The following is a 24,693-nucleotide window of genomic DNA, read 5'->3' on the forward strand; positions in this document are numbered from 1 at the left end:
ATGGAATCTCCAGGTACACTTTTCTCACAGACTTGCTCTAAATATCTGTGAAAATCCCTAGAAATTTTCAGCAGAAATTCCTGCACTTCTGTGACTCACTATCCCTGTAGAAACTCATGCCACTGAAAGCTTGCATGATTTTTTYCCCTTCAGTGAGCCTGAAGAACCTGTGATACCTGGGGCCATGAATGTGGATAACTGCCCATGCAAGCAGACCACAACACAATTAATTACTGGTTTTATCACCTGCTATGCCAACAAGGACAGATTTTTTCAAGGGTTGAAGCTCTCCTCTGATGCCCCTTTGTACTTTGCCTACTATTCCTAATGCCACCAAGGCTACTCCCGTTATCTTTAACATTATCTTTATCCTCCCATTCTTTTCTCATCCTGCGTGATGGACACCGTTGCTCACTCACATTCTGTTTTTCCACTCTTCTGTTTGCTACCTTTACAGCTTAGTGACGCACTTTGCTGTGTGACTCCTGTCATGCACACCCACTATTCTCCTTGCAATTAGCCCTGCATTTGAACAAAATTACCACCTTCTGCAAATTCTGAGAGAGCTAAACTGCTGCAAATTCTGTGACAGAGAGTGAACAACATACAAGCAGTTGAACTGAAATTCCCCATGCTGCACTGAAATCCAAGCTCTCATTTTTATTCCTTTTGGTGAGCTCAATTTCTCTGGCAGAGAAAACAGTTCAGCTCAGCTTTCTCACGATCTTAAGGAGGTAATTTTGTTAGAACACAGCCCTAATTACATTATTAAACAGCTGACATTTGTTATTTTATCCCCATAAATCTCACAAGATTTGCTTCCAATTTTACAGTTATACCTGCTTTACCTTTAGCACTGGGGAACCATCTAACTGAAGTCTCTCAAGGGCTTTTTCTAGCTGTCAGTAAATGCTCTCCTAAAACTGAGAGAGCATTTTTGGCCTCTGGGAAATGGGCTCAAACCAGATAAAAACAAGTCTTGACACATCTCATGCTGATGCATAAATTCCTGCTCTTCTCTTTCGTCTTCTTGACCCTGCCGCATTCACATTAGAGAAAGAGAAGTTTGTCTACGACATATTAGCTGACACAAGCTAACTAATAAATGACAAAATCCTAGAGCAGATGAAGTGTTTTGCAATTTTCCTATGCCACAGCATGTTAGGTGTGCCATGTCTATCATCTGTAAGGTCCATTAAAAAACAGCTGGTCCTCTTGTGATTTCACTTTTAGGTAATGTGGTAAACAGAGATCTGCAGTTCCCCAGGGAACAGAGGGCTCCTTTCTGCAAGCCCTCAAGCCCTTGCTCAAGCTATCTGCTGGCTGAAGTCTGAGAACGTGCAGGTAAGGACAGGGCATGTAATGCATCCATGGGGGCTGACAGCTGGACCGAGGTTGTAAATCCTGGGAGAACAGGTAAGGGGAAGACAGATGGGATCTCTCTGTATTTAAGGTGAGAAAGCAGAAGGACAGAAGGTGAATAGACATGAGTTTTGGCTGTGTTGGAAGGGAGGGAAGAGAAGAAATCCTACAAAGAAGTACTTCTCGATTTCTCAGTGCAAGGCTTAAATGCATCTTTGCTGCTGTTCAGGTTAATCTTCAGATTCTAAACTGCACAAGAAGGAGACATATCCAAAAACTTATGATACAGAAGAAAAGAAGGAATTGCAATAATTTTTGGTCTTTTTGGGTGGACTGCAGGCAGACAAAGCTAGATATTTCCTTTTCCCCCAGTCTACAAACCAAAAGGAAAAAAATGATGACCCTAATGAAAAGTTTTATAAGATTGTATCTGCACAGCTGTGCATGCTGTATAAAGTCACTGCAGCACATGTGTATGGGAAGCCATGGTAACATGGAAAACCAGCTCATATTAGGAAAGCACTGTAAGTCACATCACTGATTACTGAGAAAAGGAACAAGCAACACAGTGTTTAAGCACGGCGTGGTGCAAGCAGGCAGGAGGTACAATAAGATGCAATTCTGGTCTACATGAAAGCCAACTGCTAATCATCTGCTCCAGATAACAAAGAGCTGATTTTCTTGTTAAAGCAGAAATAGAAACCTGTGTCATTTCCCACTCCGTATCACATTAAAATCAAGGCCTGACTGGGCATGGAATCTATATATACGTATATGTGTGTATACATATATATATAGGTGTGTGTGTTTATGTCTAACGAGACCTTTCCATGAGTGAAGGAAAGAGTAAGCAAACTTAAGAAAAACAGGAAAAGCTGTGGGCTGTTTGGTCAGCATCTGGCCTTTGCAGTCCTCCTCTCTGCTCTTCCTTTGCTTTGCTTGCCTTTTCAGTTTTGCATAATTCTCCATCCTTTTTGGCCCTTTAAAATACAGACCCATGTACTAGAAAGTGCAGGATTTTCCCCAAAGTCTGGAGTTAAGGAAGGGCAGTGTTTAAAAATTAGCCTGGATACATGTGCATACAGAAACATTTAGTGTCCAGAGGACCAGAAAACTAGTCCGCCTTTTATGCCATTCTTTCCTCTAATGAGGAAGTATTTCTTGGATACCAGGAGAGCTGTACATGGTTTCTGTTCTCTCCTATTATGTAAGCTTGTAGGCAAAGAAGATAATCCCCAGAGATGTTATTCACTCAGAGCATGAACACAGCAGAGCTCTGTGATATGCTGGAGTTTTCCACCTGATGCTATGAGTCTGCTTCTGCTCTCACATGCATGGACATAAATTGCTGTCTTGAAATAGAGTGAACTGTGGAGGCAACTGGAAAACTCATCTCCCATAGAACAGATTTTAGAAGGTATTTCAGGTGTTTCCACTACAACAAAGTTCAATCAGGAGCAGTTAGGTACCATACTCACTTTTAAAAGATCCGACTCTAGCCTTTCTCTGAAAAACRTATAGCCTTAGCTGTTTTCTTTTTGGATCAACAGACTGCTGTTAATCTCTTTTTCCTCTCAGGTCACCTTTCTGGTGATATCTGAACATAAAACTCCGTATGCTTTTTCACAGTCGTGTGAGTCACCACTGGCCTGCAGACTACATGCCAGGAACCAGCAGACTAAGGCATATTCAACCTCCAGTCTTCATGGGCCACTTGAGCTGGTCTTACCGGAAATCTCATGTCCATGTCAGCCACCTCTCTTCAGCTTTCCTCGTAAATGGAATTGCTTATTAAAAAGGGCTGGCACTAAATTCCATCAGCATTAAAAGAAAAAGACCCTCAAGGTTTCTGGCAGTGCTGTGTTGACAGTAACATTTAGGTATTTTCAACATCCACTTAGCCATGACGTACAGGTGTCAGCAAATGGGTTAATATGTTAGTGAGAAGGGAAAACACAGAAAGAGGAAATAATGAGCTTGTTCTGTTCATACTGCCTCCTGACAGCTCTCACGCATCTCAAGTGAGATCAGGAGAAGCTCCTCGTTTGCTCCCAGCCCTGCTRTTTCACTAGATTATATTGGTGGGCTGTGATTTCAGAGAGGGCAAAAGAAAGAGGATGAAATAACTCAGAAGCATCCCACAGTAACAGAAAACTCTGATCAGTGGCAGAACCTTTTGGCAGCAGCATTATAATCGCATCCTTTGGTATTTGGACACAGTATTCCACTCATTAAGCTGCCTGTGAAGGCATCAGTTTAACCTTCATCTGTTGAACAGATTTTAGTGACTCTTTGGGAGAATTTTCACACAACGAAATCATCTATCTTGACACTTTTCTGTGCCACGCATTGATATAAGTGCCGTTTAATGTTATCACAAGCTACCAAAGTTGAAGCGAGATAAACAAAGCAATTACGTTTTGATGGTATGCTTCCCCTAAGTCTCCTCAGTTCAGAAGCAAGGAAAAACTTCTTATATTTATGAGGTAATCCAGGACCTGAAGCCAATTGAATAAATTGTTGTACATTTGGGGATACTGTGAGTTTTAAACAGGACAATGATGTCCCTATGGATACCTCCAGCAAGCAATACATGGAAGCAATTACTCCTTCAGGAAAATAATTTTTCACAGACCTAAGTTGTTACAGCATGCAAAGCTGCGAAAGGTTAAGTGACAAATGATATGGACATAGTGACATTAGTCACCAGTCAAAATCAAGCGACAGTCACGCCTGCACAACAGCAATGCCTGTCAAGGCTTAGAGGCTCGATATCTGAACGTAAGTTTGAACAGAGGRATATGTATTCCTGGTGAGCAACATCCACTGGGAAGATGAACTGTACTTTAGGCTATATTCCAGGTTTGCTTATTTATACGAAAATATAACACTGAGAGTGAAATTTTCAAAAGCACTTGCATCACTTAGTAGCCTAAATTCTAGTTGCAACATGAAAAAAAGCAGGATAAATTAGTGTGGACAGGGGCTAGACTCATGTAATAGCTGGCTCAGTTACCTCTATAATGCACTGCAGTCTGCTGGAGAAGCAGTTCCTGAGGCATTTATGAAAAGGGCCTGAAATATTTCTGAAAACGTTATCCCAGAAGACATCATATTTATTCAAATATTCAGATTTATTATTAGATTTATAATTACAGATGTTATGATAGCTGCACTGATTAGATCCCAGACTAATTAATCTGCATCCTGATTTACATGATATTTATTTAGGGCACGACACTGCAAAATATTAAGCACCCCCCGTCAGCTGCTGAATGCCCATCATACCACCAGCCTGTAAGTACCGTAGAGAGTTCCCTCCCTGCATAGGGCCTTGGAGAACAAAAGCTATTATCATGACGAGAGAAATGCAATATCGTGCTGCTTCTCTAGGCATGACCCGTGCCATCAGCTGTCATAATGCCCTATAAACCTGGGAATGTATATGCGCCTTAACGTAAAGATTTTTCTCAGAACCGGAACAACCGTCATCATAAAAGAAAGGCTTTTTCCGCCTCTATTAGAGAGAACGTGTTTGCACACAAAAGAAAGGAAGCGAACACCAGCCTTTACAGACAATGGTTACACAAAGGCAAAATTGAATATTTGCTGGCTTATTTCCTTTATTAAGCCCCAAATAACACCTTCAAAAATCCTGACTTCATGAATAAATCAAATGTCTTCATTAAAGAAACATTAACTGCCATTTTCTATACTTTATTTTAAGGCATACAGAAAAATATTTAACAAAATGTGTATGCAATTAAATGCCGGAGACTGCTAATTACAGCCCCTGTGAATGCTTCTGCAAGACAATGATACTCAATACAATCTGTTAGAAAAGGTGGGGGGAAAAAAAGGAGAGGAAGCTGAAGACCATCTACTTCATATTAGTGCAGATATACCCTGGCCTTTGGCTACAAGCAGCAAATGAGCCATCAGTGTAACCCAAAATTGCAGCCAAAGGACATTTTAGAGTTGTATCTTTGCTTCTGCTCTTCTAATTCGTTTCCAAAACATTTCATTTCTAACTAATTATGGAATTTAATGGCAGAAGGTAAAGGACTGGCTCAGGTTTCAGGCCATTCCAACACGATTTTAATGATATATCCTTCAGGTTGTGGAATCTTTATGTACTTAGCAGTGATTTATCAGCCTTGGCAGAGGCAGATACTTCAGAGGCAACCTTATATAAAAAATAAATTCTGCCTTTACCAAGCATCAGAAAAAGCACTGAATTAAATTTAAAAATCAATTCCTAGAGACAGGAGAGTCATAAAAACTCAGTGGGCTTGTCTATTTGGCCAACAGGCAAAAATTTATGGAAGTACAATTTTGTAATCAATAATAGCAATACAGTGTATGTTTTTGATTGGAAAAAATTAAAGATGCCAAAACAACATTGTTAAATATTTAGGCTGATTTGTGACAGTCCCATTAAGCAGAAACACAACATGCATTTTGATGAATTTCCAACTAGTTTATGTCATACTATACTTTTATTTTTTCAAAAAAGAATATTAAAACTATTATAAGCTTTGTCACCTGCTGTAAGGCAGAATGATGCAATTTTATTCACTGCACATTTCTTGTTTGTGAGGCAAAAAAGCATAATTTACTTCTTTATAAAAGGGAAATATATATAACTATATATATATATAATTTTATTGGTATTAACATAATGCAATACCATACATTGAGCAAACAGAAAGAAAACATTTCAAAATACATTTTTAAAAGTATCTCCCCATAAGATAGTATGAAATATCAAGTAATTAGCATTACATTATTACAATACACCCTTAGCCAAATATATTAAGGAAAATCCACATTCTAACCACAGAGATAGAGGCAAACATCAACCCATAGGGGACTCAGAACATAATAATAAATACAATATCTGAATCTACTTTGAGTGACATCCAGACAAATACTGGCCCCAAAACAGCCCTCTGGATTCTGGGTGTTATACACAGAATACTTTGTGCCTATTTGGCCAGGTGGTATCACTCACATGTTTAAGTCCTAGAAGATAAAGAGGAACTGAAGAGTTTATCTGCAGAGTATAATAAATCTCAGCGTGAGGTATCTTCTCCATCATCATCCAAACCAAAGTCAGTATACCCCTCTGGTAATTCATTACAAATCAGTAAATAAATAGAAGTCTCTGAATACTCTGTACACACCTTCACTTGATAGAATACACTTACTTTAGTATGATACAGGAAGTTAACTTCCTTCACTAATGTGAAGTATGCTTAAATGACATAACTCTGTCTGGTTGGCCTGAATGGATTCACTGGAGTTCGGTAAAAACAACAGGAATTTATAGTTACCATGGCTGAATCCCTCTTTAACTCCTCGAAGTCTGCAGAACAAAACTGAGTGACATCAAAGCCCTTCCCCTGCCAAGACCCTCTTCCCCTTCYGTTCTCCCATGCAGGGGACAGTATTTTCTGCAAATGTGCTCCATGTAGACTGGATCTGACTTTGTGCCTAGTCCCATTGTGGAAAGGGTGCATTCTTCAAAAGACTGGCCATGCCCTTGACGCCTTCCTGGAGGCCTCATATCCAGGCATGTGGTTTTTTATGCTTTAACATGTCTATTTTCTTTTATAAACATCAAAGTTATTCAAGAAGAATTGACTTTCTGAACGGAGGTCATTAGGTTGCTTGCAAGAGGCTGAAGTTGAGTCTCCGTCGTGCCAATTCTCTAATGATAAGTTTATCAACCTTTGAGTCCACTCGGTTCAGTGCCAAGGGAAGTGGATCCGATTTGACATGGAGAGGTGCTATCAACTCTCGCAGTGTATTAGCCTAATATGATAAAGCAGTGATACAATACGTTGAAAGAGCTGTGATGTGCCATTATTTCCATATCATATTAGAAATACTATCATGCAAACAAGAGCAAATAGCAATTCTGGCATACAGTTGCAGCACTACAGAGCTTTTCTAATCTGCATGCAGGTATGCTCATGAGGACAGAGACATGGCACTGTTTTGATGTTATATTCTGCTCCGTCAAAAATATCCATCCCTGATGCAAAAGAGGTATTTAGGGTAAAAAATTATATATTCCCTCTTTGTGTATTTGCTTAAAAAACAGAACAGAATGAAGATCAATTAAAAAATTAATAAAGCAAGAGAACAAAATACATCCGAACCAACACGGTTTGGTTTTCTCCATGTTTAAAAGACATTAGCTCATTTAGAAACTCTAGGAAAGGTCACAGGAACAAGGGGAAAGGAAGCAAACTATGTGCCCCAAATCCTCCAAATGTGCAATAAACAGAGAAAAATATTCTGTCAGCAGCTTATGCATGAAATACAAAAAGAGGTGGCACAATGCAATCTGGCTCCTTTCGTTATTCTAGCTGATGATCCAGAATGGTAAAGTTGTGGGTAAAGGGTAAGATACAGAGCTAGGAAATCATGTGACTTTGAAACCACACTAAGATTACATACATTCAAAAACTAGGACACTCGAGAAACTTTGTGGACTCACATTAGCAGAGAAAAGAGAAAGAAAGAAGTGGAACAAACTAGCTTATATCTTTTATTTAGAGCTTCTATGTGTATGTGCAGTCTGCACACAGGGCAGTTTCAAAAGCCTCAGTAGATTCCTATTTTACTGTCTGCTATATGTATTTGTAATCGAATATGAAACTTTCCATGAATCTTGAAATTTGTTGTGTTTTTCAATCTGCAGATAGGGAAAGTTGGGGTGTATTTTGTTGTTAAAAAAAATCCTTACTTTGGGAAAGAGTTTAACTAATGCAGAATAAAAAGATGTTCAAATCCAATACCATTTAATTAGTTAGGATTGTTTATCCTTTGTTAAAGAGAAAAATTTCTTTCCAAAAGACAGGATKAAAAAGGAAGGAGAAAAATAAAGCATTGTCATTTTTACTTTGGAGTGTGTCACAAGTTTGGGATGGCAGAAGAGAAATGTTGTCCCAAAGACAGAAGGCACAAGTTGGAAAGAAATTCCCGAAAGAAACATTGGTGCCATTTAGTCCACCCACGGCAGCAATGGAAAAATGAGTTTCCAAACAGGTATAATGTGAGCATTGCTATGAACTAAAACGGAGTTCAGTCTCTCCTTAACTTCTTAGATTTCCCAGGAATTCTGTGCATCAAAAGGAGAGGAGGAAGAAAAAGGGAGAGGAAAACAGTTTATAAAACTATATCCTAAACATAGTAGTCAAGAAAATTTTTTACATAATGTATTGTTTAAAATAAAGAACATTTCTCTCTACAACAAAAATAAAATAAAATAAAATAAAATAAAATAAAATAAAATAAATAAAATAAAATAAAATGTCAGAGACCCAAAGCAGCAGATTTCAAGGCTTATGGGTTTGAGGGAAGGGAGGCTTAAGCAGACAGCAAAAGGGAACGTTTTTCATATTTCAGCCAGTTTTACAACACTAAGTCTCAGCATTTAAAATAACAGTCTTGGGTTTGTTTGGAAAGAGACACTAGAAGGAGGAGGACACTGCTGTCTCACTTCTGCAGCTTCAGGAGATCCTCTGTCTTACGCATACTTTTCATATAACTTTATCTCTACAAACTCAGGAATTTTGCATTCTTATAGAAGGTTAGGCTATGGCAAAAGAAGCTTTCCTTTGCCTGAAGTAAGATGGCTAAGAAATAAAGGAGAGTCATTTAAATTAGGGCAAGGGCCTTACCCAGCAAATGTCTAAACCCCGGTCTTTCACAAGCCCTGTGGCTGGGATACCTGTTCTGTGTCTATGGGAGGACATATGGAAGAACTGCATTACCTGCTCTGGCTGGTGATACAGGACATTTGTTAATATACCTGAAATTCAACTGAACACTGCATTAGAAGATGACTATCTGAAAAAAATATTGTTGATAAGACATATCTGTGAAGGTATTCTTACAATATTCCTGAACATGATATTCCTTATCATGTTCATGATATGATAAGGAATATCATGTTCAAGAATATTGCTAAGGCCTTTATGGCACCACTGTCACACAGAGGAAATTCTTGTGCGTCTCAGTTTGGACTTGCCACAATGTTCATTAACAGCCTTTCATTAGGATCTCTTAAGCAGTAATGCACACAGTCCTATTTATCTGAGGATGAATATAATTAACCTGCACACTTAGGGGCTTTTTCAAAATCTATTTTATTTTTATTTTGGTCTGTCACTGTATCACTCTAACTGATGGTAAGCAACTGTACAATACTTCCTATCAGGGTAAGTGCACAATAAGAATTAAGAAATTCCACTTTTTGGTAATAAAATTGAATTTGGTCATCATCATAAAACATTTTTTTTTTCTTTCTGTAAATCACTAGCATTAGCAAAGTAATTTATGTAATCAATTTCTAGTATATGGTTCTCTTTCCAGATTAGGGCATATTGTTTGTTTTTAAAGGAGAACAAATACAAATAACAAAGAATGAGTAACATACTTTTGGATGGATACTTATCGACACTACAATTTATGAAAATCATGAGACTTGCAAACATTTTGAAAAATTGATTGTCATTCACACACAAACATGAATGTGACTCTATGAAGATAATGAAGTGAACTTAGTGCATTTATCAACCAAATTATGTTTATATTATGAGAAGAGCTTTACAGCAAATGACTTCCCCAGAGAGGTTACAGAAACAAAACTGCCTGTTATAAATCTCCAAATATTTCTACAGCAAATGCAGTCATATAAGACGTGGTGTAACTCATGTCCGTGCAAGTCTGTAGCTGCAGGAGGTACTTAACTCATCAGAAGTGGCAGTGAGCACATCAGGGCTGGGACCAACCCACCAAACAGGAGCAGAGGGGTGCTCTGCTGGCCTTCCCAGTGGCTGGGAAGGACATGCCAGCGTGTCCCCAAAAGAAACAAACAAAAAGAAGAAAGCAAACGGAGAGGAGAAAGTACTCACCGGAAAGAAATGTTTATGAGTCACAGTCAATAAGGTCTTAAAATGACTGCCACACACCAAGTCCTATAYGGTAAGGAGAGGGACACGGAACATGAAGCAACTATCTATTTCTTTGTCTTTGAGAACTATCTACAAATAATGAAGGCACATCAGCAGTTACTAATGAGAGGCAAATTGAGTTAGGGTTTGATGTGGTTTCTAACAAAATGCATAACATTTTACTGCTGCCACCTGAAAGCAGCCTTTCTTCATGACATCTGCATTAATACTTTGTCTAAACAGACTGCAAGATGCCTAATTATTAAATGGCATGTTTCTGGTAAATTTTCTTTTCAGTGAAGGGGTAGGTAGAATCATGGCAAGTGAACAAGCTTACTTTTGGAGTAAATAATGAAGTTATAGAAAAGGAAGTTTCTGACTTCCCCTCTATAGTGGCGATCAGTAAAATTGTAACTGTATTTTGAATTTCTATTTTTTCTCTCATTTGTATCCTACTTTGTACACGTATTAGTACATCCACCTATGTACTCATAAGAAACAAAAGAATTTTGACCAGAAGCTCCTACCTATTATCTATTCTAATAACGAAGCATGTCTAGTTCTATTTATTCCCCTATAGGCAAATGCTATGCTTGAGTAATCAGGCCCTGAACAAGGAGTCAATAGAGACAGCGGGAAAAAAACCTTCCCCATATACCACAAACTGCTGCCTGGCTGCTTCTGCCGTAAATCCAGCCACAGCTAAATCCTCCTCTTCACGGGGGTAGTGACTAAATGCTTTTTGACAGAGGCTCTTYGGGAGGAATACCGGCAGGTTTTTAAACTATTAATTTCTCAGTAGTGGAAACAGACCATAAGCTTCAGGACCGTTCAGGTCACACAGCTGCTGTGCAAAGATGAAAAGGAGCTGTTGTGGTGCTCGGCAAGAAGAAAGGGTTTCGATGACATACCCAGTGCAGCCTCCTGACACTATATTACCAAGTAGCATATCTGCAAGTCATTCTGGAAGAAGCCAGTTAGACGGGGAAGCAGTAACAGGAGTCACTGAGTATTCCTCTAGAGACTGCAGTTACTGCAGTAAARGGGAAAATCAAACACAGATAAATACAGGAATAAACTATCTACAAGTAGCACGTTCTATTTTTTCCAGCCTTACTGTATGTGTTTTAGTGCCTCCTTTGTCCTCACTGAGCTAGAAGTAACAACAAAAGAACAAGTGCACAAATATTATATGAGAAATCACTGCAATAAACAAGCAGGACTTGGGGAGCAGGGAGGACAGGTGATTATGTTAGAACACATAAAATCTCCAATATCTGTTCTTGTGAAAGTGCTACACTCAGCCTTTTGAGAAGAAAGAAGCACAGGGACGTTATAGGATCCTAATCTTCAGGGATTTTTCCTCCCACTTGCCAAAGAACTTCTGAATGTGCAAATGCATCCTTGTTCTCCCAACAGACACTTCATATACTACAGTTCTTGCTCAATAACCCTCTATCTATTCAATACTGAAAAACTAAATTAAAAAAAACAAACAAGCAACCTCCCCCAGAGGCACAATAAAAAGCACCCAGAGTGCTGAAAACCCAAACTTAGGGTTTTCTCATATGCTCCCTCACCATGATGCAAACATACTTACTAATACACAGAATAGAATTATTCTCTGCATGACTCTGTCTTAAACTGTGCGCAGTACTTTGCCTCATATGCAGTTCACCTTTTGTGTAGGGAAGACCCATAAGGCACCTAAGCTCATCATGCTTTTCTCCAAAATCTGACTGGCTTAGCCTTGCAGCTGCAGGGCCTGGTGCCCCAGCACRGACATCCCAGGAGCCACGCTGCCTGCACTGACCCCCACTCAAAATGTTCCCCCTGCTTAGCGAAATCCCCCGTCTCTGTACACAGCGATGTGTTGGGAAGCCTGTGGACACAGACAACCATTTTTTGCCCTTCTTTCTTCGCTGCCTTCTGCTGAAGTAATACTTACTGCAGCCATGGCAGGGACAAGATTTTCATGAAGAAAAATTGCTTTACCTACGTTGTTCCTCCAAATGACAGGATACTCTGTGACAATACCACTAGGGTCCCTCTACTGTCTGCTGTTAGTTCCTGGAAGTTTTACTAAAAGTGATTAACTCTCAGCTGTCTTGAGCAAATAAAGATGCTATCAGTAAGGAAAGCATCTAACGAACAAAGGAGTACCATCCACCCATAGCAATCACATTTTTGGCTCTTCTTTTTGGTGCCTTTTTTTTTTTTTTTTTTTAAAGAAAAAACTTAGCATGTCAGATCATCAAACTCTCACTATTTCTGCTTATATTAGGTTCCTCCATTCTAGCTATATCTCATGGTTACTTATTTTTCTGCTGCAGAGGTCTGTATCTGTAAAACTCTTTCCTTTAATTTCTTACTGGGGTCTTGCTGGAGTAATAGTCCACAACTCCAAGATTGGGCAGTTTTGAGTTGTGGCTCTGTCAGAAATCAGTGTACATCAACTTTGTAATGAAGTTTGTTTAGTAACCACTGTAAAGTAACACAGATAGTTGCCCCAAGACACATGAGGCCCTCTAATTGGAGACACAAACAGTGAAACTGTATAAAATCTGAAAAATATTCACTGTTATTGTTGTAAGATGAAAAACACGGACTTCATTCTTTTGGAGAGGAGGAAAAACATGCAGTTGRATAAACAGGGTCAGGAAAAGAAGCTGGTTAACTTTCTCAGTTTTATATACATTCAGAGGGTGCAAGATGTAATCARGACTTTAGTGTCCCACTGGGCAATTTACGAATTCTGAGAGTGATACTAAAATTTTTGTATGTTGGCACCCTAATTGCTGGACTACAGTGAAACTAAGTTACGTATTTCTATTGGATGTACTTCACCCAAGAGAACTCGATGTTGTATTCAAAACGTAAGGCATATATCTAAGGGTGAGGTCCCTGTCAATCCAGTTCTTAAGTCTTAGTCAGGTCTTAGCCAGGCTTTGATTGCAACGGCATATAAAGCTAAGTTTAATTTACCCAATGTCCTGTATGGCTTATACTGTGAATAGCTCAGAGAGATGTGTCTTTATTTCCTGATCGTGAAGCAGGAACTACAGTTCCTGTTTGCTGCTCATAGAGAGAATCACTATACAGTATAAGCACAAGATTTGTTTCCCAACTAATGCTTTGAATTTCAATTCTGAAAAGAAAATAAAGTCACGTACTGCTTTTTTGCACTTGTATTACCCAGTTTTTCTATATGAAATATTTAAAGAAAATTGGTCCTATTATCACAGCAGTCTATTCTCTGTATCACCTTTATCTAAAGCATATTTCTAGGAATTTTTGCACATTAAGTTGCTTGGAGCTTTCAAGGGTAACACAAATGTAAGGAATTTACTTATAACACGTCAAATTTAAATTTACACAAATAACTGGAACTCTGGGTGTACAGAAGTCTGATCATATGGATTACTTTCAGATACTGTGATAAGATCTCATGAATCCTGAGGATGGCTCTAAGCTCCTAGGATTTCTTTTTGTTAAGGATACTGCTAAGAATTACAGTTATTTTTGTAGTGACTACTTGCACAATTTTGTAACATTGTGAAGGCTCAAAACGTATAGACAACTGCAACAATTTCAAAATTACAAAAATGATTCCCTCTGTTTCTAAACCTAGAACAGTTTCTGCTAAAAATATAAAACCAAAATTTTATTGTCCAAAAAACCCTTCCCTGGACAAGTTTTTCACTCTGGACAGTGGAAACAACTTTAGTTGAAGAACCCTTTAATGCACCAACATCACATAACGYAATTGTTCTTTGTGATGGTGTCTTACACACTGACAGCAAAAGTAGTGACATACTGACAAAATCACTTGCATGACTAAACAACACATGGGCAGACTGAAACYTCCCACTGTCTATTTGCATTCAAGGACAGAAAGTTGAAACATTGCCGCAGTCAGAGCTGGTGATAGTTGCAGCAACTATTTAGATCATAGCCTAGGAGCTCGTCTCAGAAGGGCTCAGTAACAGAAGCAGATCATATATGTTCTATCGTACTGCACATCAAACTGTATGGTTAAGCAGACGGAGCAAGAAGTGTAATCTTGCTTTTTGTGGCTATATGTTTTGCTGAGGCTCTTGAGCAGCTTTTGCAAAAATGTCAATGAGAACTCTAAAAAACTTGCCACGTTAGGGAAACCTGCGCATGTAGATTATTATTATTATTATTATTATTAGGCTAATGTTGAGAGTTTAATCAGATTTGGAGCTTACTGGAGAAGTGCATACGCAAAATACAGACTCTTCTGGCAAGGCTATTAAGTGAAATTTTGATGACTCCCCTTGGTTGGTTGTTCTACATATAATACATATATCTAGTTATTTCTCCTGATGTACTAGCATGGGTTTGATCAGTTAATYCAACTTGCCTGACTGCTTCCAGGCGAGTCATATGATTTTGCTCCAACTCTATTTTTGATTTAGCCAGGTCTCTTGCAAGCTGTAGTAGCACCATATTTAGCAACACAAATGTCATCAGCTCTTAAACCCCTCCTCCAGCAGACTATCAAACTGAATTAAACTGTACAAAATAAGCATATAAAGAAAGTGCTTCTAGAAACCTTGTATTAATTCACTTTATGTAAAGATAAGGCAGAAATCTCTTTTCTTGTTTTAAAGTAATGATTCAGCTGCTTTCTGAGGTGTCTACAGTGTCCTGAAAGCCCATCAGACCGATACAGCAATTGGCTGCTTGTTTTCCTACAGTGAATTCATTACGTACTTGGGAATATAAAATGAAGAATTAATGATAAAATGCTGCACACCTGGTAGATACTGAAAGGATATATTTTCATCTGGTGAATTTTACTTTTATTTTTATGAGAATAATTATCTCATAAAAACCTCACACAGAAGGGTTTTATATAAKGTATCCTGGCAAGCCAAGCACTGCTACACTTCTTGTTTGTAAGAGCTCGTAGATTTTTAATATGCAGTAGCTGCTTTCAGAAGTGTTTCAAATGTGTTGGGGTTTTAAAAAATACATCCTGAGCCTATTGTATGTCAAGCAATACACTCACCAATGTAATTAGAGAAAATCAGAATTGAACAGGAATTTTATTAGGCTAAAGGCTACTTTTATGGAGTCAAGTGCTGAAAATGTCAGAAGTTCACCAGCGTATTTCAACTTCAAAGATAGCAACGAACAATAAATTTTAAACTGTTTCAATTTTTCAAATCCCTGAACATGTTAGAGTCAACAAGATTTCTTCAACTGGCCAATATCTCTTCAAGTGGGCTAAGACACTACTTCTATATACAATCTAGGCGGGAAAATCCAGGAAACTATAACCAAAGGAGCTATTTGTCTTATTGCCTTACATGTTTACACTGCTGATTAAATACTCATTCCAAAAATCACAGGGCAACACTTCATGGGAAGCCAGTGGTGGGAGAAGATGAAAAATATTGAGCAGACTGGTCATGGAGCCCAGATGGAGCCTGGGGGTGGCATTACAGCACATCCCACTTAACAGTGGCATGTGATGCCACCCTGCAGAGCGCCTTGCTCCAAGGTCGGAGCCTTTCACCCTGTTGCCTCCCTTGGAAATCCAGGCACCCATCAAATATCCTCTTGAAGAGAGGGGATGTGGTGCTCAGCATTTTTTAAAATGAAAATCCTGACTGAATTGTTGATGCACTGGAGATAAATGGGAGGGAATTAATTCTACRCTTCCACCAATTCCTCTGAGGTTTTTTCCCCCCTCAAGAATCCTAAAACAAAGGTACAAGGGCATCAGTGTCTGAAATCCTTGCTTCCCATTATTCTCCCTCCCTAATCCCATCCCCCAAAGCACTTCTTAARTACCAAAACATTTCCACCACACACATATTGCGTTTGATACTTTCCCATAGTTTCAGATGATGGCATTACTTCCCAGAAGAAATAACCCAATGTTTAACAGATTACAGAAGCAATACCCCGTTTGGGCACTGGCTCTCATGCACCCTCTGCTAAGAAGGTGCAATCTTTTCGCAGGGTGGGGAGGCACAGAGTCCTGCTCCTGCACGCACGCCTCCTCAGGAGGGGGCAAGGGAAATACCCTGGAGCCCTAAGAAGACCCGCTGTGCCTTTGGGGTGCAGGAGCAGTGTGACAGCAAGAAAACAGCTCCCGAGGCACTCCAGGGTGGCTACATCCACCTCCAGATTCAGGCTGAGCAACCCGTTCCCACAGCAGCTCCGCCTCTTCTACCTGGTGCTGACGGCCAAGTTGTGGTGGGAGTTGGGCATTTCTCAAAACCTTTTGGGATGCCAAAAATGTTCTTGTTTCTCAGGAAAACAAGAGCAGGATCTTTAAGGCTTTTCATGGGAAATGAGAGATCACAAGTGCTATCCTAGGACAACTAATACCAGAGGCCAGGTCAGTCTCGTGGAGGATATGAGACCAAAGTGCAAATTCAGTCTGTGACAGAATAAAAGAACATAATTTAAACAAGAATGTTTGGAATTAATACTTGCTCTTCACCATTTCTACTGTGAAAACCCTAAGCTTCAGATAGAAAATACTACCTACTAGCACCTCAAAATCTCTTGAAACAGAAAAGAGAAAACTGAAATATAAAAGTTCCTGACTACTACTACAGAAACTAAGAATTAAAAGTCTCCAAGGTATTTGACTATTTTCCATATTAGTCTAAAAATCATCCTTTAGGTAACTGTATGATTGTAGTTCTTAGGGCTTGTCACCCTATCAGTGCTTTTAGATCACAAGCAGGGAACAAAACCGTTTGTTTTCTYGAAGCGAATTATACGCAGAAGAAGGGAAAACGTGACTGAAGAGAGGAGAGCCTCTGGCAAAGGACTCCCCCGGCTCTGAAAGCCACCAGGGAGGTGAGGGCACGGGATGGGCTGAGCCCATCCCCTTAGCGACAGAGGAGTCGGCAAGGAAGAGGAGCGGGAAGGAGGGATGCCATGGGGCAGCTCCCCACCGAGGCGCGCCGGCCGGAGCCGAGCGCGGCAGCTCGAGGCGGCGGGGAGAGCGCCTGCGGCTCGCCAGCTGCCGCCCGGCAATCTGCTGCAAAGCATGGCATCTCTTTCAGGCATAATCAGGATTAAAAATTGCAAGAACGGAAACCTCTTGGTGGTTCATCATGCTTTTCTTCAAGCTCTGGCTCGCTTAGCCTTGCAGCTGCAGGGCCTGGTGCCCCAGCGCAGAGCACATCCATGTCTTTTTACTTTCCTCTTCCTTCACTTTCATGTGAATAAGCATTATCTTTCTCCTTTAATGTATCACCTATGTCAAAACTACATTCCCTCCCCCCCTTTTTTTTCTTTAAGGCAGAACTATCATGCACTAAATGGTTCTTACTGGTCCTCTTCTTGGAGTACAAAACCATATTTACAGAATATTTGTTAAAAAAATTGAAATCCGCTTCCTGACAGAGAAATTGGAAGTACTTAAGAGTTAAGGCTTTTACTTCTGAGAAAATAAGGAACAGAGTAGAGAATGAAGCAGAAAAACATTAAAATGCCACTGTATAAACCCCTGGTGTGTCATGTCTTGAAGACTGTATGCCACTCGGGCTTCCTGGTCTCAAAAAGTAGTAATAGGGCAAGTAAATGACAGAGCAACAGGGATTATCAGTGACATGAAAGATTTTTCCTAGAAGGTATGATTACACTCGTACTTCAGACTTGGTCACTATAATAAGAGCAGTCTATAAAATTATGAGCACATACATTCACAGTGTAAACAGAGGAAGAGTGATCTCTGCCTCTTCCAATAAYGGACGACATCTGAAATTCTGGTGTAGGTTCAAAATTAACCAAGAGAGACGTTTCTCTCTCCAACCTGGAGTTAAACCATGCAACTCCTTGCTGCCATATCATGTGGCTAAAAAAACACCTGAGTTCAAAAGTGATAAAACTGATTTGTGGAATAAGGCTCCATCAAGGGCTACAAAAAAAAACACCTTTGCTTCTTCCCTAGGATTATGTTTTTAGCTACTGCTCAAGGCAAGCTGTCAGGGTAGCTGGAAGGTGGGACTGGAAGCTCCGCAACTGCTCTCCAGTGCAAGCCCTGGTGCTTGCAGTTTGTGTTTTAAAGGCAACTAGCTCAGAGTCTGACATCTGGTCCAGAACTACACAGATCAACCTTTCGGATAATTTTTACTAAGCCCCCATCTGCCACGCAGAATGGGAAAGTTAGACTGCAAGACTAAATAGGAAAAACAACAAGCTTAGTGAGTCTTTAATTCTACAAGGATTTGCCTTTTCAGAGCAAAGTAAACATGTCTCTTAAGTACACTGCCTACTTGATGGCAATAAGCTCACTAATTTTCTTGTATAACACCCTGGACTTGTTACCAGTACAAGTGGATATTGCAAAGACTTGTCACTGATGCTTTTGTAATCTGCAACAACTTGAATTTATGTTCATYTTCCTAAATGCTTTTATTTCAGAAATATAGGTGAAATAGTTCTGGAGGAATTRTTTTGGTGCAACAGCATGGAATTAAACTATAAATTGATCTTTGATTTATATCACATTTTTCATACCTAACATAAAATAAGCACAGAAAACAAGATTGCTTTTGGAAAAGAGACCACAGAAAAAGCTTTATGAAACAGAAGATCATATCATCTATTATAATGTTGTTGCTTGTATCTGTTATATTAATTTAAGGATTTTACAGCGATCACAGAGCTAATGAAGTTCAATGTGTATTATACGATAAATTTGTTAAATCATTCTGTGGACAAATAAGGCCTTTTTCAAGTTAAGTTTCTTGTGAAAAAAAGTACACAGGAAGGTAGGAATAGGTGAGAATTTATTTTTTCTGGTTATAGTGTGGTATGAGGGGCACATTATAATCAGCACAACAACTAACGATGAAAAAAATGGGAGCGACTGCAATTTGCATAGTGGCGCTCAAATCAYTTCTCTGTGAAGTATGAAATAAAGTAAGAACATGGTCAGCTTAATCCGAGTGTTTCCAAACACCTCCTTGCAATGGCAACATCGGCAATACCTATGGGATCAGCAGGCACGTGCATGAGAGTGGGAAGATTTCAGAAGCAGAAACCCAAAATCACTCATGTTGAGTGCAGACAACCACCTTCCCTGCCCAGTCTGGAACTGTTACAACCATTTCATGTCCAGGCTGCCTTGAAAGGAGGAGACAGACRTTAATAAAAGCCAGGAGGACAAGAGATGGGGATCTGGCTATACGCTTTTGATCAGTTATAACACAGCTAGCTGTGATAACAGCTAAAGATTAGCAAAAGCAAACTGAAGAAACACAAAACATACACGGACAAACTAAAGTAACAGGCTTATGACTTAGTCTTCTAAAATATCCACTCCATTTCAGTACGGTACAAATGACTAAGTCATCTGAAGAAACAGTTTCACCAGAGGCCTCTGATAATGCTTTAAAAGACAAGAGTTAAGGGGACACTATGGAGGTTTTATTTAGCAGAAATAACAGTCTTTTCAGGTAACTATGGACAGTGGTATTACAAAGTTAATGACATAATCCCAAGCTTATGTCAGATTCTCCTCCTTGGAGAATAACTCGGGCTGAGGAAATAATTCTGTTAACTGGCACAGTCTCTCAGTACATGTCCCCAACATAAAATGCATCGAGTTGACTGACCTGCACAGCATGCTAAATTGTGTAATTTTGTGAAACAAAGCTAACTGCAACATGAAGGCACTTATGGTATACGTTTTTCTGTAAGAGGAATGTGTCACTTCAAGACAAAATGTTCTTAAAACAGTTGTTCCACCTGGAGAAAAGATTTATAACATGATCACTCTCAGTTGTGGCACAGGACATTAGGGCTGACAGAATTTTCATTTGAAAAATTAATCACTACTCAAGGCAACTTACTCCACAGCTTATCCTTACTATTATAGATGTGTGTCTTACGTCTAGTCTTYGGTCTTTTGTTTCTACCTCAACCCATTGGATTTTACTACCTCTTCCCCAGCTTCCCTGTTTTCCCAACAAGCTTTACAAACTCACTTCCTTTCTTTTTATACAGGCAAATTAAGCTCCCACAGTCTTGGGAGCTGCACATTCCTTTGGTCATTCTTTCACCTGGTCTCAGCAACCTCCTGTTCCTTGACATGGTCTTCCAATAGCAGTGGCAGAAATGCCAAATCCAGAAGAAATATAAAATCTCACCCCACCACTCCTGCTTTTCTCTGAGTAGAAATCCAAACAGTAATGTGCTGCCTAGCTCCAAGGGATTGTGCTGGTTTCTCAGGGCCATCTAACTGTGGACTGGGCTTCCCACACTGAACCTCTCCTAAAGTACAAGAAAAGAATGAAATACATCAAGAACCCAAGTACTATTTTCAAAAGTGACCAAAGAGCCTAAGTTTTGCTTCAAGTGACTCTTGTATCCTTGATATAAATGCCATAATCTTTTTAGCCACAACATGTATAAACTCAGAAAATTGGCCTTTTGGGATAGAGGAGAGCAAGAAAGAAGTGGCTGATATTTTTGAGCTTCATTAGCTGTAAAAGTCATTCCCAAGTCGTCAGTCTCCAAGGCAATCTTTTTTTTTTTTTCATTTTATGAAGACTCCGAAATTTCCTTCCACCTTCTACCAATAGTTCAAAAATTAATTGAATCAAAAATTTCAGCCTTCTTTTAAACAACTATTCCCAGTAAGAACTAACAACATACATCCTGTTTTCAACATCTATTACTCTGTAGACATTTTTCATGTATTTTACAGACTGTTTAAAATGTTCACAGAGTTGAGTGCCCAGACTTACTACTTTGCAGCCTTCCAAGCAAGGACATCGTATAATATAAGATTCATGATGATCACTATAATGTTTAACATCTGCAGGCAGAAACTGTGAATGAGACTACAGAATTTTAAAATGCAAAGTGAGTACAGAACTTTGCAATAACTGATTTATTAACCTACAATGCACCAAGTTCTGAAGTGTATTTTTCTTTTCCTTTTTTTTCTTTTTTTTTTAATTTATTCCCCCAGGCTTACCATTTCATAAATCATTGTCAAAATTCTGAGATTTAAATCTTCAGGATATTGGTATAAAAATTTACAGTATGGTTAAATTGTCCAATTTCATCAATAAGTATTCCTAGTCCCTGCAAGAATGCAACTTTTGAGGCTACCTTAGAAAATACGACAGTAAATATCAAGACTGYACAACAATAATGGAGAAGGTACACGTAATCCTTAGTGACAAAAAGTAAAAAAAAACTTAGTCTTGATCAACTTTAAAATATGAGAATCTAAACGTAAATGAGAATTTCCCTAGGCTTTTTACGCAATCAGAAAAAAGTAAAGAAAAGTACCCTTTTCTTTCCTCTGAAAAGATGCAAACCAGTTACTCTTGTCCCTAAAAATATAATGAAAAACTCTTGAAAATAAAATTTATTTTCTTAATAAAAAGTTGAAAGCAAACAGCAGGGTATATTCTTGGTAGAGAGGAAGGAAACAGAAGAATGCTCAGAATAATCAACTTCAAGCTTTTTATAGATTAAGCATGATTTTCATATTGGACATGAAGTGCTCACATAAGTACAATAAAAATATTACTTTAATGCCAAATGTAGAGGCTATTAAAATACTGTTATGTGAATTCTAAAACAGCTCGTTACTTTTTCTACACGAAAATACTCTCTAATTTTCTCATTCTCATATTGACTGACTTTTAAGTATTCTGTGGTGACTGTTTTGCACATGTAGAAAACAGTATTAGCTGAAATGGGCCCCTCATATCACCAAGCCTAGTCTGCTGTTTCTGCACACAAGTGAGTCCCTCTCTTGAGCCAGCCAATCCCACTAGAAAGTTGAGTTTCACTGAACTCAGAATTAAATGCTAAATGAGACCCAGTATTCAGTAGTATTTATTCTCATTGCTGGAAGTCTTCTTCAGTAAAGCAGTCAAGGTAAAATCCTTTCCCTTTGAAACATTCCCAAATGGCCACCTGGTTAACCAACTCCAGATCAGCGGCAAGACATTTCCCATCAGTCTTGTAAGCTCTTCTCCTCACCTATGTAAAACTGCTCTTTTTGCAGCCCTGTGGCATATCTATATGAGAGGTAAAACACCACTGGCATGCTGTAAGCGGCTGATCTGGGACATCTCCGAGCAAAAGGCCTTAATCTGAGGAGTCCCGGATGTTCCTCTTCCCTGATTCTCCTCATTCTGTGTCCTTAGCAGGAAAAAAAGGCACACCCGAATACTAAGTATTTGACTTATCTTGGATGCCTGTTTCTCCCTGTTGATGACAATCCAAGAAAAGCAGCTCAGCTTCAGACGTCACATACTTAGGTGGCTAAAGAGCAGAAGAATTACACCCTATGCATAGACCCTGCTGTCTGATCTCTGTCCATCCCTGAGTTTACAACCAGGAAAAATCTCTCAAGTGAGGTTTGTTTAATTCCATCCCCCTCTTGAGTCCTGTAAATCTTCACATGATTAAATCAACAACCGAAAAGTATTTTTAAATAGAAAGTTTTTGGCAGCTTCTCTCCTCATTTTCTAACAGTGATAACAACTCAAATGCTTTTTAACAAATCAGTGGTGATATTTTATATTCTGAAAGGCTAGAGTTCACACCTCTGTAATCCCGAAAGCAAGAAATAATTGGTTATTATTTTGTGCCAGAAGCACTCAAAAAGCGAAGCCATACAGTGACCATCCTGCTGAAAATGCAGCCATTTTCTTCATGTAAATACAACAAGGTACTGCAGAGAAATGTTGTTTCATGTTTTGTCCATGAAATGATATTATTTAATACTATCACACTAGCTACACTGATGCGGTGGTGCTAGCTATCTTCAACAAGATCCCAAACTAGCAAACTGGGGCCACAAAAGGAGAAAAAAAAATGGTTATCTTCTAGAGACACACCACAGTCTTTCCCTTCTAGAAGTTCAGGCCCAGAAGTGAGCAGCATTAGCCCTACAATCAGGCTGTCCTCTGACAGCAAAAGTGAAGCCCAGTCTGAGGAGATAACAAGAGGTTCGCTGTTAAAAATGAAGGCAGCATTATGTGGGGTTCCCCTAAGGGTGTCCTACTTTCAGAAATACTCATTATTTTCACTAATGACCTGGACATTGGAAGAGAATAAGCCTATTATAATTTACAAACATGAAAGAGGGAGGAAATGTCTCCCAGATTGCCGGAGGACAGCCTTAGAAGTCACAATGATTTGGCGAGATGAAATGCCCACTTTCATGTAACAATATGGAAAATACTCTGCTAACAGACACAGAACCTGGCAAACACCAGGCCAGACTGCAACGCATTTTTTTTCTCTAGCCAGGGTGATAGTTTTACAAACTTTTCCTATTTGTTTATTGGTTGAATTTAGATCAATCACCTAGATATCTGAGATCACCCTATGTTTTTATCAACATAAGCTACTTAATGTGGACATGTGAAAGGCACAGGAATAATTCGTTCTACATCTATAAGGAACATCACAGTTAGGCAGAAAAGGATCTTGGCTACAGGACTGCACAAACTGAAATGTGAGGTACTATACAGTTGCAAAACAAATGCTTATCACAACAGAGTGCATAAAACACAGGGTGAAGCCATCTTCCTCGTCTCAGCTGGGTATACTCCATCCAGTTTTGGATGCTACCTTTCCAGAAAAGGTAGAAGGCAGCTGGGAAGATCCAAGGAACTAAAATGGTCAGAAGTCTAGAAAACACTATTTGTGGAAAAAAAATATATAAAAAAAAAGAAGATTGGTCCCTAGGAAGTTTGAGAACATTCTTTCAGCTCAAAAAAAAAGAGCTACCCTAATGGAGATGTTTTGTTTTCCATGTCATAACGGATAGGAAATACTAAGCTAAAATTGCAGAAGGAAAAATCCAATACTCATTAGAAAACAGTAAAAATTCCTTTGCAGTACCATAAAGAGGAAAAGCACTGTCTGAAGGGATTGCAGAATGCCCACCATAGGTGGTATTTAAGGACAGATACRGCAGGTATAGCTGCTGCAGGTATAGAGAAGAGGGAGATACTGAATAACCCTTCAGTTTCCTCTCCAGTCTACCAGTTCTGTGAAATGCACAGTGCACACAGTTTCACCACAGCCTTCAGAGAGGTCAGTGTTTTGTAACTATCCAGTCTATATATGTTCCTTTCCTGCAGTGTAAAGATTTAGGAAACAACTGAGGAGAGATTGAGAAGCCTACACATAAGCACTCTGTGCCACTTCAGGTGTCCAAGAGCATCCAAGAACTTCCATGCGGTGTGGGATACCACACCACCCCTACAGAAGACCTGTGGTCCTCCAGCGTAGCAGCTAGAGGCTAGAAGGAAAGGCAAGTCAGCCTCAGATGAGGCTGGGACCCTAGGAAAATGAATGAAAAACTACCCTGCAATATTTG

General features: G+C 39.2%; 1 protein-coding gene across 6 annotated transcripts in view; it reads right to left on the reverse strand.

The window, feature by feature from the left end:
- The window catches only part of CNKSR2 (connector enhancer of kinase suppressor of Ras 2), a 224,948-nt gene that overhangs the window by 9,929 nt on the left and 190,326 nt on the right, over positions 1-24,693 (reverse strand). Inside the window, exon 21 of one of the 6 annotated variants that reach the window (XM_085310885.1) lies at positions 6,115-7,179. The exons of the other annotated variants lie outside the window; for them this stretch is intronic. Coding sequence (XP_085167011.1) covers positions 7,175-7,179 — 5 coding nt within the window. The 3' untranslated portion in view covers positions 6,115-7,174. Of the gene's footprint in view, positions 1-6,114; positions 7,180-24,693 lie in introns of those variants that run through there. 6 annotated transcript variants of the gene reach the window in all.

This window comes from Rhea americana, unplaced genomic scaffold, assembly GCF_003343005.1.
Source record: "Rhea americana isolate MKP2758 unplaced genomic scaffold, rheAme1 scaffold_329, whole genome shotgun sequence".
NCBI lineage: Eukaryota > Metazoa > Chordata > Aves > Rheiformes > Rheidae > Rhea > Rhea americana.